The 17,248-nt window shown below is 41.1% G+C and overlaps 1 protein-coding gene across 4 annotated transcripts in view; it reads right to left on the bottom strand.

Annotated features, from left to right (window-relative positions):
• FAM149A (family with sequence similarity 149 member A) overlaps positions 1-17,248 on the bottom strand; it is a 29,824-nt gene that overhangs the window by 11,637 nt on the left and 939 nt on the right. For 3 of the 4 annotated variants that reach the window (XM_060001280.1, XM_060001278.1, XM_060001279.1), the window contains exons 2-8: positions 7,665-7,775; positions 7,240-7,378; positions 4,860-5,002; positions 3,414-3,539; positions 2,571-2,741; positions 1,797-1,987; positions 583-737 (exon numbers count right to left, since the gene is read on the bottom strand). In XM_060001280.1, coding sequence (XP_059857263.1) covers positions 583-737; positions 1,797-1,987; positions 2,571-2,741; positions 3,414-3,539; positions 4,860-5,002; positions 7,240-7,378; positions 7,665-7,775 — 1,036 coding nt within the window. Of the gene's footprint in view, positions 1-582; positions 738-1,796; positions 1,988-2,570; positions 2,742-3,413; positions 3,540-4,859; positions 5,003-7,239; positions 7,379-7,664; positions 7,776-11,668; positions 11,956-17,248 lie in introns of those variants that run through there. The other variant, XM_060001281.1, reaches the window with a different exon arrangement.

The raw sequence follows: 17,248 nt of genomic DNA on the forward strand, positions 1-17,248 counted from the left end.
AAATTTCACCTCCAACCAAAAAAGATAAAGCCTCACTCCAGGCAGAATAAATCATTTTCTCCCTGCTTCTCCTACAACTCTTTTGCACAACGCTCACAGAAGACTTTGCATCTGACCTGTATCATACTCTTCACTTTACTAGGTCAGGGAATATGCTGTGTTCATCTCTACATCTCCTTAAAACACCTAAACAGTTCACTTAATACAAACTCAATTAATGTTGAATGAACCCAACGTATACTCATTGATTGAGTCTTTTATCACTTTCGTGGGAGGACAGGAGAACATCTGTAACCTTCAAATTGGTTAGAACGATTGGGGGAAAGCATTTTTTTTCTTCAAAAATATGGAAACAGCTCTACAGTTCAAAGCAGGTGGAAAGTCTCAAATCTGAGTGTCCCTACTCTATCAAAGAATCTGGTGATTCTATTCAACCCCATGAAATAATTATTTTTAAATTTTAGTCTTATTGGCCAACAGACCCAAATATCTTGATAACAGAATTTAATAGAATGGCACTCTTGACAAACTGAGGCCAGAGATATAAAGATTGAAGGAAAGAGAGAGTGGAAAAGCATCTACCTGAGGTGGGTTAAGATGAGAAGCCAGGGATACACTTCGAGTTTCAGAACTTCTGGACGGGGGAACACTGGACACATCAGCATTAATACAGGAAACGACCATAGGTGGAGATTTATTCTCAGCTACTTTTGATTTTTCTTTCTGTTTTTTTCCTTCTGTGCCAAAGAAAAATCAATATTATTAAGAAAAATACTATCAAATACATGTACTTAAAATCCCCTGTTCAAAGAGAATATCTGTTCTTGAGATACCATGAGTCTGCTGTGGCTGCTGAACCTTCCTATAGAGAGGACAGACCCCACAGAGCAATGGGCTCACACTTTCCAAGAGCATCTAATGAAATGACTGTCATTGCAGTGGTACATAGAAAAATCGGGATTATACACTGGGGCAAGGAGGATTCCTGGTACTTTATAATATCCCAATTAATCCCCTTGATTGGAAGAAGTAACATTTAATTAAGTAAATTTAATTAAGTAAAATTTAATTATTAATATTTAATGATTATTTCCCTATTATACAAATTGGTTAACACTAGTCACTACTGTCCACCACTGAAATTTCCATAATTTGTTTCTGCTCAGTTTCAAGTAGTTTAGAGAACATTTTATACAGGTAAATGAAGTGATTAATAAATTAGCTTTGTTTACATTTTATTTTATAAATAATGTCATCTATAGTTAAAAAACAATATCCCATTATTAGAGATTAGTTAGGTAATTTTTTTTTTTTGCGGTACGCGGGCCTCTCACTGTTGTGGCCTCTCCCGTTGCGGAGCACAGGCTCCAGATGCGCAGGCTTAGCAGCCATGGCGCACGGGCCCAGCCACTCCACGGCATGTGGGATCTTCCCGGGCCGGGGCACGAACCTGTGTCCCCTGCATCGGCAGGCGGACTCTCAACCACTGCGTCACCAGGGAAGCCCCAGTTAGGTAATTTTTTTAAGCCAGAATTTAAAAAGTGACTTGTAGCTTCTTTCTTGTGTATTTCTGTGTTTTTTTCGGGAATGCCTCTACCTCATTTTTATAGCTCAAAAAACGAGAATGTCCTTTATGAAGTGATTAAAGCTCACTTGTGAATAAAGGCAGAAAACCCAACTTCCCTTCTCACCCCAGTCAGGTCCTAGATTTGGCCAAACTCGTGGGGCAGAAAGCTGAGGAACAGGAATTATTTTTTCTTTTCATTAGGTCAACTTATTAAGTACAAATTAAGTACCTGTGAGTGTAACTTCCCAGTTTTTTCTAGTCAGCTTTTCCAGTATTTCCACCACAGCTGTCCAGATGTGATCAAACACTTCTGCAGCCACCGCGTCTCTGACACAGTCATGTGGGGAAACAGGAGGAAGTCCGTGCTTATGCCACGTCCTGTGGTGCTGAGCTGGGTTTTGTTCAAGACAGTCCTCGTCACTAAGGACAAAACCCATTTTCATCGCTAAAGTATCAAAGGTTGAAGTTCAAATAATGCTACCTATCTATCTATCCAACATGCACGCATATATATACATCGTACATATATAAATAAACCCAACATTCTTTTTTAAACAGCACTTTGCTATTTTTTAATGTATCAGCTTTCAATCAGGAGGCAAATGTTTATTATGCAATACTGATAGCTTTTGTCTAAGAACCAAATAGGCATTTAGTGCAAAGACTGGACTTTCCCCTTTGCCCCCATGGGTGGCCAGGTATAGGGCACCTGGAGCCCCGGGGGACAAAGGCCGCTAGTTGCCTTTCCACTTTCTACAACATGCTGAACACGATTCTTGTTTTCTGTCTAAGCCACGTTGTCAGTAAGAAAGGGAAACGCTGCTCTAGCATATCTACATCCTGCCAGGAATCTAAAAGCTTTGGGGAGCACGTTACTCTCAAAAGGATGGAAAATCTTTTGGATAAGTGAAAAATGCACAAAACACTAAATGAGCATATAATCAAAATACATGCCCAATAAATATTATTGTACTAAGTCAATATCAAATAAAATTCTATTTACTCTTCTTTTCTGTCAAAAGCGAAATACTCTTCAATCTTCCCATCCACATCATAAACCTCTTCTTCCAGGGATGAACATGCCGTGAGGTCCGCAATCCCTGTGCCAACAGGACCAGGCAGGGTGAGGGCTGAGAGTGCCGCCGGGACTATTTGAGAGCCAGAGATGCACAGCCTATGGGGAAAATCAGATTCTCCGTGAGGGTTTGCAGAACGTCAACAATACAATGTCTACATGATCGTGGTGGGTCTTTAAATTATCCATAAAGCCACAGAGTCCCAAATTTTAAAAATCACTAAATATTACATTTGACAAAAGTCATACACTTAAAAGCAACATTTTGGCTCAGACATCATTCAAATTTTTAAGGGCTTCTTAAAAGTCTAAATTATTCTACAAGCTTGTATCCTCTTTGCTGTAATGAAGGGATATCATGGCACAGTCCCGAATATGTGTGAATGGCATAGAGGGATTTACCAAAATCTGTTAGTGAGCAAAAGAAAACGAATAGAGCTTTATTTATTCTGTTACTGCCCTGTGGCTTAGGATCCATCACAATAAAGCAGTTTTTGATTTTGCATCTAGGCTGCCTTTCAGAGTCTTTGAAACAGTTTAAAAGTTAACTCCCTTGATATTTGTATTACACACACACATACCATCACCATCATCAACTGCAAATCAGAAGCATCTTGGGTAAAAAAAAAAAAATGCTCTGTACCTGCCCTTCATTGAAATCAACAATCTTCCAAATTGTTGGAGCCAAGGCTCATGGCTCAGATAGACATGAAAAAGTATAACTAAAATGCAATTTAAAATACTTTTCAAAAGTAACTTCTAGCAACATACTCTCTGATGTTGCTGCTGGGTTCACAGTCGTCAGAGAAGGGTCTGTGGACGGCAGAAGCAGGTTTGCTGCCCTGAAAATGCTGGACCCCTTCATCAGTGGGCAGGACAAGCTGTCTTCCTAATACTCTGCAAGTGAAAAAAAAGGAAACTAATATTTTTGATTGGAAAGGGAAAGATGTTTTGCAATTTTAAAAGTTGGGTAATGGACTTCCCTATAGTATTTTGAAGGAGCGTGTATGAAGTGATAAGGTAGATATTAGTACATGAGCAGTGTAACGGGATCACAGGAAAACCACAGGCTTTGAGGGAAGAGGACAGACAGTTCTTGCCATTGATGAAGGGAACTGAGGCAAAGTTTTCAGGCTCCCTGAGCCACTGATTTCATCAGTTCGATTTTGTATGCAAAGTAGAATAATAGTGCCCTTGTAGGACTAACGAGTAGCTGATAGATAATGTAACCAGATTCAGACAACTAGGGTAATGCTGGGCACACAGAAGCTCTCTACAAATGTTAACTGATATATACATAATGCAGAAAAATATGTAAATATATACACTAGGCTTACAGTCCTTGTCATCTTTTCTTTTTTCTACCCTCTCCTCCTTCATTTTTATCTTATGTAAGACAACACTGAAAGAAACAGATCTGAGCTCCTGGATTTCAGGCAAGTGCACCATGAAGCCTAGAAAAGTCCGTATCCATCATTAATATCTAGTGCACACTAAGGCAGGGGCTTACAAAGGACTGGAGAGGAAAAATAAAAACCTATTTAGTCAAGATTTTTAAAAAGTTACTTAGTTGAGGTAACCAGAAAACCTATCAACATTTGTACAAGTGTTCTAATTTATTCTCCCCAGATATAATATAGAGGAACTTCAGATAACTGACGTGGATTATTTTTTTTCCCTCTAAGTAGGTTTGGCTGAGTAACTGAAGGAAGAACATCTTCCCTTTTTACTCATCTACATCTTTCATCTTTGATATAAAAAAAATAGATGATCCTTCCTACATAAGGAATCTTGGTGAGATGGTCAGATTCACCTATCCAATCACTCAGCAAATAATCACTCTGTTCACCTCCCCTGCCCAACCCCGCCCTGTGCACTGCTCTCAAGGGCAGATACATGTTGCTCACAGACTAGTGAGTGTGAAGGTAAAGGGTAACTCCTGCCCTTCTTCCATTCTCGCATTTGTGACGCATGCAGTGCCTTTCTGGGGATGAGCTACATTTGCTTCTCACAAATTAAAATGCACTTGAGTATCGCAATGTCTCCAGATTTCCACAGACACCATTGCAAAGGCGTGATTTCTCAGTAAAGGACATGTGTTCCAGATACATATTTTGACAAGTGCTTTTACTCAAAATATACCCAACTTATTGAACAGGTCAAGAGTGAGCGGTTCCCAAACACATTCTGGAGAATTACTATGAACAATCCCCTTACCTCAGATGGAGGGACCTTCTTGCCCACTCACTGCATTCAGCCTGTAGATTCTGGGTGTGAGGGCTTACTTTCCCTTCAAATAACATTTCCTCGACCTCCCAGAATAACTGCTGTACTTTCTGTGCATTGGCTTTGTCAAACTCCTAAAATAGAAACGCACATTTAGTTACAAGACCAGAAGTTGTAAATACGGGCTTCAGAATCAATGATACTTACAAATTTATATAGGAGGGAGCCCTCCCAGACATACCAGGGCTCCAATTTTTACTCTTCTGAAAAATTACATCCCACTTTGAGACTCAGTTTCCTTAACTGTTAAATAAAGATAATTTCTAGTACTAGAAATTCTCATAACTAGAGTTATGAGACCTATTCAAGATTGTACATAGACATAGTTTCAGGTATGAACATACATATTGACACAGACATGGATAATGACAGACACACACACCATATATCTAAGCACTTACACATGCACACATATATGCACACAGACATGTGTCCCTCATGTAGCTGGGCATGAGACACCTCAGTACATCTGCAAATTACAAACTTTTTTTTCTAATGAAAAGGAAAATTATTTCGTAGAAAGGGCCATTCACTTTCTTTTAATCAAGGAAACAGAAAAAGAAACCCACCTTAGGTGTCCTAAGAGATGTGGTTATTAGGGCGAGGCCAGAGCATTCGTTTTTCTTGTGTGGCCTTAAGAGGTTCTTGGGCTATGGCCACAGTGAACGGTCAGTGAGAAAACCCTCCAGCCTTTCCATATATTCTCCATGATGGAGAAGTAACAGACCTATCGTCTCCACAGCCAGTGAGGAAAAAATGAACATAACTACAATTGGAAGAGCCAACACTGTACCGGGGGCTGCAGGGCGAGAGCCCTGTTCAGTTTTCTCCCCGGGGGTTGGGGGGTGGCAGGTGAACCTGAAATCTAACCCACAACTCAGAGCGACCAAGTGCGTATTCAGCCTGACATACCTGATGCAAAATGGTCAATTTAGGTTGATTTTCACAGACTTTTCATAGATTTCCACAGCAAAAATTCTATATTTTCCATGTTACTTCCCCCCAGTTGATAACAAACTAGATTCCCAGACTGTAGGGGAGTTGAATTACCCCTTTTAAAATGAAAATAAGGAGAAAACTCAGAAGAATATTTGCCTCCTACGAGGGGACTGGGTGGCTGGAGTGTGGAAGAGGGCTTATTTTCATTTTTCGGTCTTTTGTATTTTGTTGCTTTTGCAAATGTTACCTATCAAAAAGTAAATGAGTGTTTTTAGATTCAAAGCAAAATTTACTGTCTAGGGGCTGGAATAAATTCTACACATGGAAGGCATAAGACTCTCTATGGATAATTACCTGAAAATTTGTACCAAAGGAATCCCAGAATTTGGACCGTATTGCTTCATAAAGCAATGGTCCTCAGCCATCTTCCCGTCGGCACACTTTTGACCGAAGAGCCAGGGCGGCAGGGCGGGGGCGTGAGGGTGCGGGCTGTTCATCCCAAGTGACAGAGTCCCATCCTGTCTGAAAGGGCCTGACTCACAGCTGGCTCCCCTTCAGTCTCCCCCCGCAGCACGGCCCTCTCCCTCTGGCCCCTTGCACAATCGCTGCTACAAAACCATCCCTGGGAGCAGACCCCCGCGCGCCATGCGGGCAAGAGTGGCCTTTAAAGAAGTAAATGAAAACCAGAACACAAACAAGAAAGGGGCAGGACTTAGAACATCCAAGGAGCTCCCCTGGGGACTCGTCCACAGCCACAGGGGCCTCACCAAAGCCTGTGTCTGCGAATTCTCACCGACTCTTGAGGGTATAAGAGGTCGGCCACCGCGCAATCACAGAGATCTGAACATGAGCCTGGGCTACAGACGTCAAGTCCCACCCAGCGGAGTCGCCCTAAAGGGTTACGGTTAACATCTTCCAGCTAGCGTTCAAAGTAAAACATCTGGCTTAGAATATGCTAGAATATTCAGGGGAAATTCCCTAATCATGGTGATTCTTCTTCTTTACGGCTTTTATTTTCCCCCAATTTTTCTCTTACTCAAGCCCCTAATTGTCAGTCTCTCCTGAATCTCCAGCCATAGGTATTATACAAGAAATCATATATAACAACCTGAGGGGGAGGGTTGGGAGGTGGAAAAAACAAAATTAACAACATCTAAGACTCTGGACTATGCGATTATGGGCAATTTTTACTTACAGTTTCTGTAATTTCACTTTTCATGTGTGACATGTAAGTGCTTTTATATTTATGTATATGTATGTGTGGACTAGGTAATGCTTTTAAAATTGGTAAAAAGATTTTTTTTAAAATAAGAAAGCAAGTCATCATTATAAGTTATAACCATGGGATTATCCAAAATTTTGTGAGACATACATCATCTCTCCAAGAGTAAATGGAGCTCCTCTCGGTTGATAAGCCTGTGGTTGAACTCTGTGTCCCAGACCCAGACCAGGAGTTGGGAGCTTCTGTGGGCATGGGGTTTCCATTTGATGAAAATGATGACACGGATTCACTGTAGGAAGAAATGTAACATAAATAACATTTACTGAGAAGAGGTCATACTGGGAAGTGGCTTGACCTTGTGCCTACTTCCTCTTTCTTTATTTAAATATATTGGTTAATTTTCACAGTACACTGACTTTAAAAGATTTATACAGTGCAACATTTCAGTTGGCTAAAAATAAAACTGCTAATTTTACTTGTGGAAATTCATGGCCCATCAGTGACTTTGTTTCCCATATTCACTGTGGGCACATTTTCATTCTGCAATCAGACACATTTAACAGACTAATTCTTACCTGGTATATTTATCAATGGCTTTCTGTACATTTCTTGTAAAATGTGTAGGTAAAGGATCTTTGCTTTTCACAGCAAAACTCTGCTTTCCAGATCCTTCTGGCAGTCCTCTTCTGAAAAAATAAAATAAAATATGAAGAGTATCTGTAATGTAATAAGTGTATTCATTAAGACATTTAAAATTTCCTTTTGTAGAAAGTTGCCCCTCTCCTCCTACCATGTCCCCCTAAACACACATGTGTGCACACACACACCCCACACACACCTCAAGACACTGAGCCTAGTTCCCTACCATTTTTATTTTTCTTAGAATCAAGGTTGTTATTAACCTACATGAACTGTTATGTAAACTGGGAAAAAAACTACTTCTTGTGACTCAGCCAGACTGATAAAAGTTGCTCCAAACCTAGGTGGAGCCTCACTCCAAAACTCGGCAATGGAAACATGAGCTAGATTTCAGGTCCCTCGTACCCCTTGACCAGGTGCCCTGGAGCTTGCAAAAGCCAACCAGCCTTGCACGAAAAAAACTCGATAATTCCTTATTAATTCCGAAATATATCAACTTCGTTTGAATCACTAAACACATAAAGAAATAAAAGAAATGACTGAAACACACAAACAATAACTCACTTTAGTTTGGCATTCTAGCTTGGTTTGTAGCCTGATTTGTAGAGCGTTTTAAAATATTAAGAGTAATGGAAAACTAAAACAGAAGAAATCTCTCAATTTTAAATAAGGCATTAAACCTGGCTTGTATAGCCCAGTTAGTGTTAATCATTAAAATGTCCTTTCATTGAACCTTTTAAAACATTTACTTCCCTCTAGTTAAATACCTTCCTAACGTTTAACAGTAAACAACTTCTGTTCTTTTATAGAAATAATATTTTCCCATACAAATAACTTATAACTTAAGATATGATAGTTATTTGGGGAAAAAATGTCAACTTTCAATATTTCTAACAGGGACACCACTCATTTAAAAAGTTTGCTTTTGCTTTCAATTAAATGGTACCTAATTTTCATCATTTATATTTCTGTATGTAAATAGAGTTTAAAAAAAATATTAATCAGAGAATCAGTTCTGTCCTTAGTTGTATACCTACAGTACTCTACAAAAAAGAGAATTTTTAAAACAAATTAATTACTATAAACAGAGGTGAGCGATCATATAGATATCTTTACAAGAGAGAATAACAGAATTATAGGATATTTTTCCTCTCTTTATTGCTCAACAGTCATAAGTACACCAAGCAATCCTGAGAATAAAGCTGTTAAAGAAAGGGTAGCAGAGAAAAGAACACAGGACAATAAATTGCTTTACCTCTAGCCCTATTCAGTCATTTCCACGTGACTCTATAACTCTAGATAAACATAAAAATGCTTATGACATAAAAGAGGCAATCAACAAAAAATTACATCAAATAGATCTGCTTTGAATGTTACAAAATATATACTGGTATATGAGTTAATTTGCTTGTTATTGAGAAAGAATTTTAAACCTCAGGGTGGTGAATTAGATAAAATACGGTTCTTTTGTAATATCCATAGAATAACAACATGGATTAGAATCTTGCTCTGCCACTGACATGCTGTGTGCTTGAGAAGTTACTTCTCCAGTTGTTGTGAGACTTAAATTAGATGAAGTCTGTAAAGTGTTTACATAATCAAGCCGGGTAAATCAGGTTGCTTTCACTGCTATTATTGCTGGCATACGCCACACGATGAAAACACCATTTTCTTGGGTTTTTTTCACCTCTCCCGGCATTTCCTATCTCTCTTGGGACTTTAGTTTTTTATTGGGATGTTCCTGATACTTATTATTAATGTCTTCTATCTGTAGCACTTAAAATACTGCCTGACACCTAGAGATGCTCTCTGTTTATTGGAAGAATCACTAGGCAAAGACTAAATTAATACCTCAAACAAAGAGCGTGCTTTGGCCCTCTAATTACTCAGAATGTTTCTGCTTAATACAAAAGATGACATTGTGACTGGACATGAAAATATCCTCCACATCCAAGATATTGCCGGAGAATTTTTCATCCTTTATGAAGAAAGAAGATCCACAGCTCTTAGCGTAGCAGATATCTCCCCCAAATGACTTTTTATGGAGTGTCTAATCCACTCACATCCACCTTTCTTTCTTTGAGCTTCTCCTCTGCCTTTTGTGCAACTTGAAAGCTAAATTCACTAATCAGACTCAGGCCAGTTTGTTTTGTTTTCAATGAACAATAATTTCTTCCTTCAGAAAATTCGCCATTTTCTAAGGGGGAAAAGGGGTGACTTTTCAAACTAAGAAGGAAGCTGTTTACAAAATGGAAGAAGGAATTCCTCTCTTGACATTGTAGCATATCCTTGCGCAGATCAGCATTCCTACGCACTTCAAGGTGTAGCTGAGGACAGGAGGTCTTCAAGACTCAGGGATGATGCTGGGTAGGGGATGGATTACCATAAAACAGATGCCTGAAAACACCAGCTGCCTCCACACCGTTTCTCCAGCTCTTTTCTCCTGGGCTTTTCCCTGCCTCCTCTCCTTCGAAGTCCCTATACTTCTGTGTAATGTCTTAAACGTCAGAGTTCAGCTTAATAACATATACGTTTGACCACAAAGTTCAGAGGAATTCTGAAGAGGAATTTGAGCCCAGTAAACTCAATGACTCTCCAAGGTCACAAAGCAGATAGGGCTGCAGCTGGTTCCAGGACCCAGGCCATCTGATCTCCATGTCTCTCCAGGAACCACATTACTGACATTGTGAATGAAGAACAGAATGTATAGAACTTGCCTTTTTTCTTTTTACGTTTTGTTTTGAATCTTGTGGTTTCTCTGTCCTCTAACCATGCATTGTAGAGTTATTTCAGGCATAATATTGAACATCTTTAATTCCCTGTAACTATCAACTCATGTAATCTATAGAGTCTAGGAAAGTATACACAATTTACAGTATGTGTCTTATAAATATCTTAAAACTTGAAAGTGCTGGGATGTCTAATAAGCTTTTATTACATAATACGTAGACATAACAGTTTTACACTAGTTCCTGTCCATACGGCTTACATTTTAGAGATGATAAAATGCTGGTAGTAGGAAGGTTAAAGGCTGTTCATTTCAGAACAGGCTCTGGGTTTTAGGGTAGACTGAAGTGCAACCACCAAACTATATTGCACTAATTTGTTGGTGCATCAAAGTTAAATTAAAGCTCAGTCTCAATCTCCCCGAGTCACTCCATTCCAGTTGTCAAAGAAATTACTAGATTATCTACTTTTACTTTTTAAAAGTTGCCTCTTGATAACCCACAAACCTCTGCCACTTTGCCCTATAGAAACTAAATTATTAGGGACTTCCCTGGTGGCGCAGTGGTTAAGAATCCACCTGCCAGTACAGGGGACAAGGGTTCGAGCCCTGGTCTGGGAATAGCCCACATGCCGCGGAGCAACTAAGCCCGTGCACCACAACTCCTGAGCCCGCATGACACAACTACTGAAGCCCACGTGCCTAGAGCCTGCGCTCCATGACGAGAAGCCACCGCAATGAGAAGCTTGCACACTGCACAGCCCCGAAGCAACTAGAGAAAGCCTGCGCAGCAATGAAAACCCAACGCATCCAAAAATAAGTAGATAAATAAATTTACTTTAAAAACGAAATTCAATTATTAAAGTGATGGCAGCTTTCAAAATTTATATTTCTGCTTAAAAAGATTGTCTGAAATGAGTACTGCATTCTGAATGGGTTGGAACGCAGGATGGTAAGCCCTGACTTATACAAGCTCATTCTAGAAGCAACCGAGGCTCCCAGCTCTTGGGACTGAAGAGATGTCATCTCAGACGCCACGAACGCTCTGAAGGGCCTGATGGCGTCAGCACGAGATTTCAGGAATGGATGCTGGGAAACAGACCAGAAGGACTCTGACTTTGCAAGCAGATAAAAATCACGCTTGTAGCACAAAAAGGTGACACGAAGGCAAGCTCATCCCCCCCCCAACCCCGCCCTTCCCAGATCAGGACTCACCCAATCACCATCAGCCCCAGGTCTGGGCTCGCGTCCCGCGGGCCAGGCCCAGAGCCCCTAGGCCTGAGCGCCGCCCGGCGCTGCCACCCCGAGCCGGCCCCCTGCAGGCGACGCTCCCGCGCCCCCGGGGCCCGGGCTCCCCGGCCGCCCAGCCCTGTGCCCCCGCCCGCTAGCCCTGCACGTGCGGCCGCGGCACCGCCGGGAACGGCGAGTCTCGAGCGGCGCGGCCAGGGGCGCTCCCAGCCCGGGCTGCGCGGTCCATGGGCGTGGTGTTCTCCGCTCGCCTGGCGCTGCTACCCCAGCCCCGGCTCCCTCGGCCCCGAAAGCGCCAGATTCCGGCGCGGCGCGGCGCGGCGACGCCACGCCTCCCGGCCCACGCCCTTCCCTCCTCCTCCTCCGCTGGCCGCCGCGCCCCTCGCTGGGGTCGGGCTGGGCCAGTCGGCGGTTCCCCGCGGCGTCCCCTCTTCCGGAGCCTGCCGGCGCCCCCTACTCCCACCCGCCGCCCTCTGCCCTCGGTCCGCGTCCCACTCTCCCCGGATACCGACCTCCGGAAAAGCACGCCGTGCCCCCTTCCCGCTGCCAGGGGCCAAATTTTATAACCCAGTGTCCTGAGCTTTGACCACGGGCCACTAGGCCTCTGGGCACCCGCCGGTCCCACTGCCCTCTCTGGGCCTCCAGTGCGCACCGGTCTGGCCTTCCTACCCCTTCCCCGGGGCTACCCAGACAGGTGTTTGCTGTCCTTAATCCTTTTAAATAGAATTTGAATGAACCTGAGAAATACAGACAATTTCACCTACCCCCACCCTCCCATCGAAGGATTCCTAGTTGGGCGTGGCGGGGGGGGGGAGGGCAGGGAAGTAGAGGGAGGTTTAAAAAAAATTCAAGTCTCAGCCTGTTAAATGCAAGATGCTAATCTGATTAACAGGAACTCTAGGTCTACTTAGGCACCGAAGATTTGCTTCCGATGCCGTCCTGTCTCTCCCATCTTCAAACAGATGCTTTATCTATACAGTCCAATAACTTTTCTACAAACCGGAGAGTACACCTGTGTTTTGGTTTATTAATATGTGCTTGTTTCAATCTTGAAGTCATACAATAATACCAGGACTAGAGTCACCAGATTCTATGCCGTGAGATAGCAAAATGGCCAAGCCACCATTTTCATAAACTGAGAGAAATACGGGTGAGTTGGCTGAAGTAATACACATTTTCAAAGTAACATGTCCAAGGGCAGACACCACCTGTCGCGTGCCTTTTCCCAGTAAGAGATTCTTAATAATTACAATGAATAAAGGGGACGCTGGAACACAGTCCAGCCTGCTGTGGGCATCCATTCTCCTTTGAGATCTAAGGCCTTCTAAATCTGAATAGGTACAAAGAAGCCCACCTATTCCTCCAGCTCAGCATTTACAGAGGTAAACCATGCCTATTACATTTAATAGTGAAAAATCCAGTTTATTTATTTTGAATCTGACTCTTAATGGACAACCTTAAGAGGATAATAAGAAACCAACTACCAACAGCAAAACAATGATCCATTTCTTGAACTACGAATACTAGGGTCCTCACCATGTTTACAAATCATCAGCTTTAAAGTGGTAAGTGGTTATAAATTCTGAAATTAATGATACATACATATGTATATATATGTAGGGTGTGTATGTGTGTGTGTGAATCAGGAAAACTGATGGTACCTAAAATAAACACATACCTGCTAATACTATTTATATGAAAGGAGACATGACAGGAAAAAAAAAAAATGTAAAGAATAATATTATGGGGCTTCCCTGGTGGCGCAGTGGTTGAGAGTCCACCTGCCGATGCAGGGGACACGGGATCATGCCCCAGTCCGGGAAGATTCCACATGACGCGGAGCGGCTGGGCCTGTGAGCCATGGCCGCTGAGCCTGCGCGTCCGGAGCAACGGGGAGAGGCCACAACAGTGAAAGGCCCGCATACCTCAAAAAAAAAAAAAAAATTTCCTATAAATTGTGGATGTTATAATTTTTAAAGTGTAATGAAAATAAATTACTAGGAAGTAAAATAGAAAAAAAGATACACAAAATACAAATCCAAAAGTTTGTTATCAGTCAACAGACATAAAGTTACTCTGTCAATTGCTATAAACTTTTCTAAAGACTTATCCTCACTTTCTGTACTTATCACGGATTGGTAACAGGTAACTAACTGGTAACTGCTAACATATCAAGTACACACGTTACCTATCACATTAGAAAAAATTCAGAATGTGTTTTTTAAATACACAGCAGAACATGATAGCTCAAATTCAATTTTTGAGACTTCAAATGTAATAACAAAGTAAAGAAGATAATTTAAAGCTTAAAAACCTACTGTATGACATTAAGAACAAAATTCTTTTCTTGGGTTTAAGCAAATGCTAGACATGAACGACCAAGTCAAGTTCATTACTATTTTTAACGAAATTGATGGTCATATGACTGTAATAGAAAGTAACAGTCATATGACAATTGTCTACTGAGCTCACCATTCATCCCTGTGGAAATGCAAACTCCCAGCAGGAAGCATCACTAACTCTGGGAAAACTCCAAGACAATGAAACAGAAAGGCCCAAGACAATTTCTTAAAGAAGGACATTTAAATTTCCTCTTGATTTTTATAAGGTTAGGAACCCATGAAAGTGGATTTTGTGATGAAAATATTTTCATTTATTCTTTTAATAAGTATTTATTAAATGCCTTTTGTGGGTGTGTGTTAAGTGTCACAGGACAAAGAGTTTATCATTTAAAAAAAGATATGCTGTGCATATATATAATACGATCACTGGGTAGGAATGCGCAAGAGCTATACAAAGTACTGGCTATGTACGATTTGATTTGTGATGCTACTGGTTATTCTCAGAGAAGTCCCTGCATTCATTTCATTGGCAGTCAAGTTAACAAGTCCTGCAGGCACCAACTATGATATTTCCACACTTATGTGACTTTAACAAGAAAACTCAGTCACTCAAAAGAGCAATGACTCTCTGTTATCAGCGATAATTTAAAAAAGATAGAAATACTTCCTGACCATGTGAAGTTTAACTCTACCAACCTTCATACACAGCAATTCTCCATCTATCTGCCTTATCTACTGTTAGAAATTCTTCTATTTGCAGAACAAACGAAAAGCCCTTTTACAAGGTGATAACTGTGTAGTTCAAACCGGAAATGCAAAAGGAGGTAGGAAAGAGGGCTGGGGAGACCAGAAACCAGTGTGAATGAGGGACGGCGTTATATGTGAAAGACACAGGGAGGTGAAGGTGAGGATGAAAGTGCTGAATCGCACATCTGGGGGGTGCAGTAGAGAGGTAAATAAGGCCACTCAGTATCTCGGCCTCTGGTTCAAATGTGGCCACCAGTATGTCTTGTGGACTGAAAAGGGCAAACCCCTCTTCTGTGGGCCAGTCATTTATTTAATCCATGAATCAGAAATCAAAACTCATGCTATTACATAGCACCTTGGTGAAAAATGAAAAGGCTCTGAATTGAAAGTGTGCCTATGTCCCCACTCAAAGTAATTTCACTATTTTTCGTTTTAACAAAGCCCAAGGACAGAATCAGGTCAAAGGTAAAATACATGGGTTTTCTTCCAAAAAATAGAAACTGTGAATGAGGACTTTTCTTTGTAAATGAGTATGGTGGTCTTCAAATTAGATTCATGTTTCTCAAGATTTGCTTGCACTTGTTTTACACCTATCCACATTCTCTCTAGCTGTGCTTTTCCCCCCTCCCTCTCTTATTCTTACTTTAACCATCTTCCACTCTCTGCATCCCTGGGCTTGAGAAAACCAAGTACACGATTTTGTTATTAATCAGGCAGGCTAATAACTAGCAGCCGCTAACTGCTAGTTTAGCGGCAGGCTAATAACTAGCAGCTGCAAACTGACAGATAAGGTAGTAGTTGTAAAATTTAAATCCAGTGCTGAAGCATGTTTGTTTATTCAGTGTTATAGATAGCCACCCCAGAAATCCGGGAGTGAAAAAAATATACTTCAAGATGCAAAAGGTCTATAAGACTGAAGGAAAAATTCCTTTCTTTCTTCTTTTCCCTTATCCGTTTGTTAACTTCATGATTAAAAAAAGAAAGGAGGTATGGAAGGAAGGGAACACGACTATTTGCATATGTAAAAAAAATACAAAACTAATGTACTTGAAGGGCTGTCAGACATCCCATGGAGAGAACAAAGGCACATAATTAGGAAGATCCTTGAACACACGTATCTGTACCTATTATTCCTCAAAGCAATTGTGTAAAATTCAATGTCTGCCCTTTCGGTACAATTGGATATCTTTGCTAATGTAGATTAGCATACTGTAAATAGTGCCAAATACAGTGTTATTCAAAAAGTATCCATTAAGCATTTTTGGACAATGCAAACATGGTTTAAGATGTTTAAGAACGGAAATCAACACCAGTGCTTTCCACTGGCCATGCTGAATGTTTCAGTGCCTGTTGGAAAAAAACACTTAGAGTTTAAGGTCAGTGTGTATATCTATTTGCTCATAAAACATTAATTGCATAAATGTTAAGGACCAGTAGCCAATAACAAAGGCCTAATTCCTTAGACATATGTATTCTAGCCACTTATCCAAATGCAACTGATTTTCCTTAGGGGAAAAAAAAATCAGTTGATTCATCTATTTCATAATATAATATTTTAAATGAAAAGGAACAACTTACTCTTTAACTTATTTTAGCACTGAGATGAACGTCACGCAGTTTTATGAAAATAGTTATTTAAATTTTGACTGAGTTAGAATCAGTCTTAATGCAAAAGTTTTCCTGTCCATTTTTGGGGGGAGAAGAGAGCTTCTCTGCTAACAGGCCTGACCATTCTTCCCTGACCATTCTTCCTTTGCTAGATTACAATACAGAAATCTCCATCTGTGAACGGGACTTTCTGGTTTGCCTTTGAACATTTCACTATCCTTTTGTGAAATTCAAGAAGGCTGAACATTTTTATACCCACTAAGAGGAGCTATATCTTCTCATTAAAAAAATAAAATTTGCCTTTGTTCTAAAATCCACATTTTACAAGAGGGATGTTTTCATCACTGCTTCTGGTGGTGAAAGGGTAGTGTGTGAGTGTGTGTGTGTGTATGTCGGTGTGTTGAGGGACGTGTCCCCTAATTCCCATTGAGATGGCTCCCACGAAGTCAGTCAGCGTTTCCGGAGTACCTCAGGGCCCCATGGCAGCAACACAGGAGCTCTAGGCTATATGATACAAATCCATTGAGTCAGATGATGTTATACATATGTAAATCAACTCGATGTCTCACACACAAAAAATCCCACTTAGGATGAGAATTGGGGCTGATCCTTGAAAAGGAGGGAGGCGCCGTGTGTCTCACCATTTCTTAAAATTATAGCCGCCAGTGTAGGTATTGGGTACCCTGCACGTCCGCCGTATCCTGCATTAGAGAAAGGCTCCTTTCAAAGTCCTTAAGGAAACCTGGCTATCAAATGACCTGAGTCAAAACTTCAGCTAGAAAAGAAACAAAACTTTGTCCTCCTCTCCTTCAAGTCCCGCTTCATCTTCCCTCCCTCTCTGCTAGTGAAC

Source organism: Delphinus delphis, chromosome 21 (assembly GCF_949987515.2).
Source record: "Delphinus delphis chromosome 21, mDelDel1.2, whole genome shotgun sequence".
NCBI lineage: Eukaryota > Metazoa > Chordata > Mammalia > Artiodactyla > Delphinidae > Delphinus > Delphinus delphis.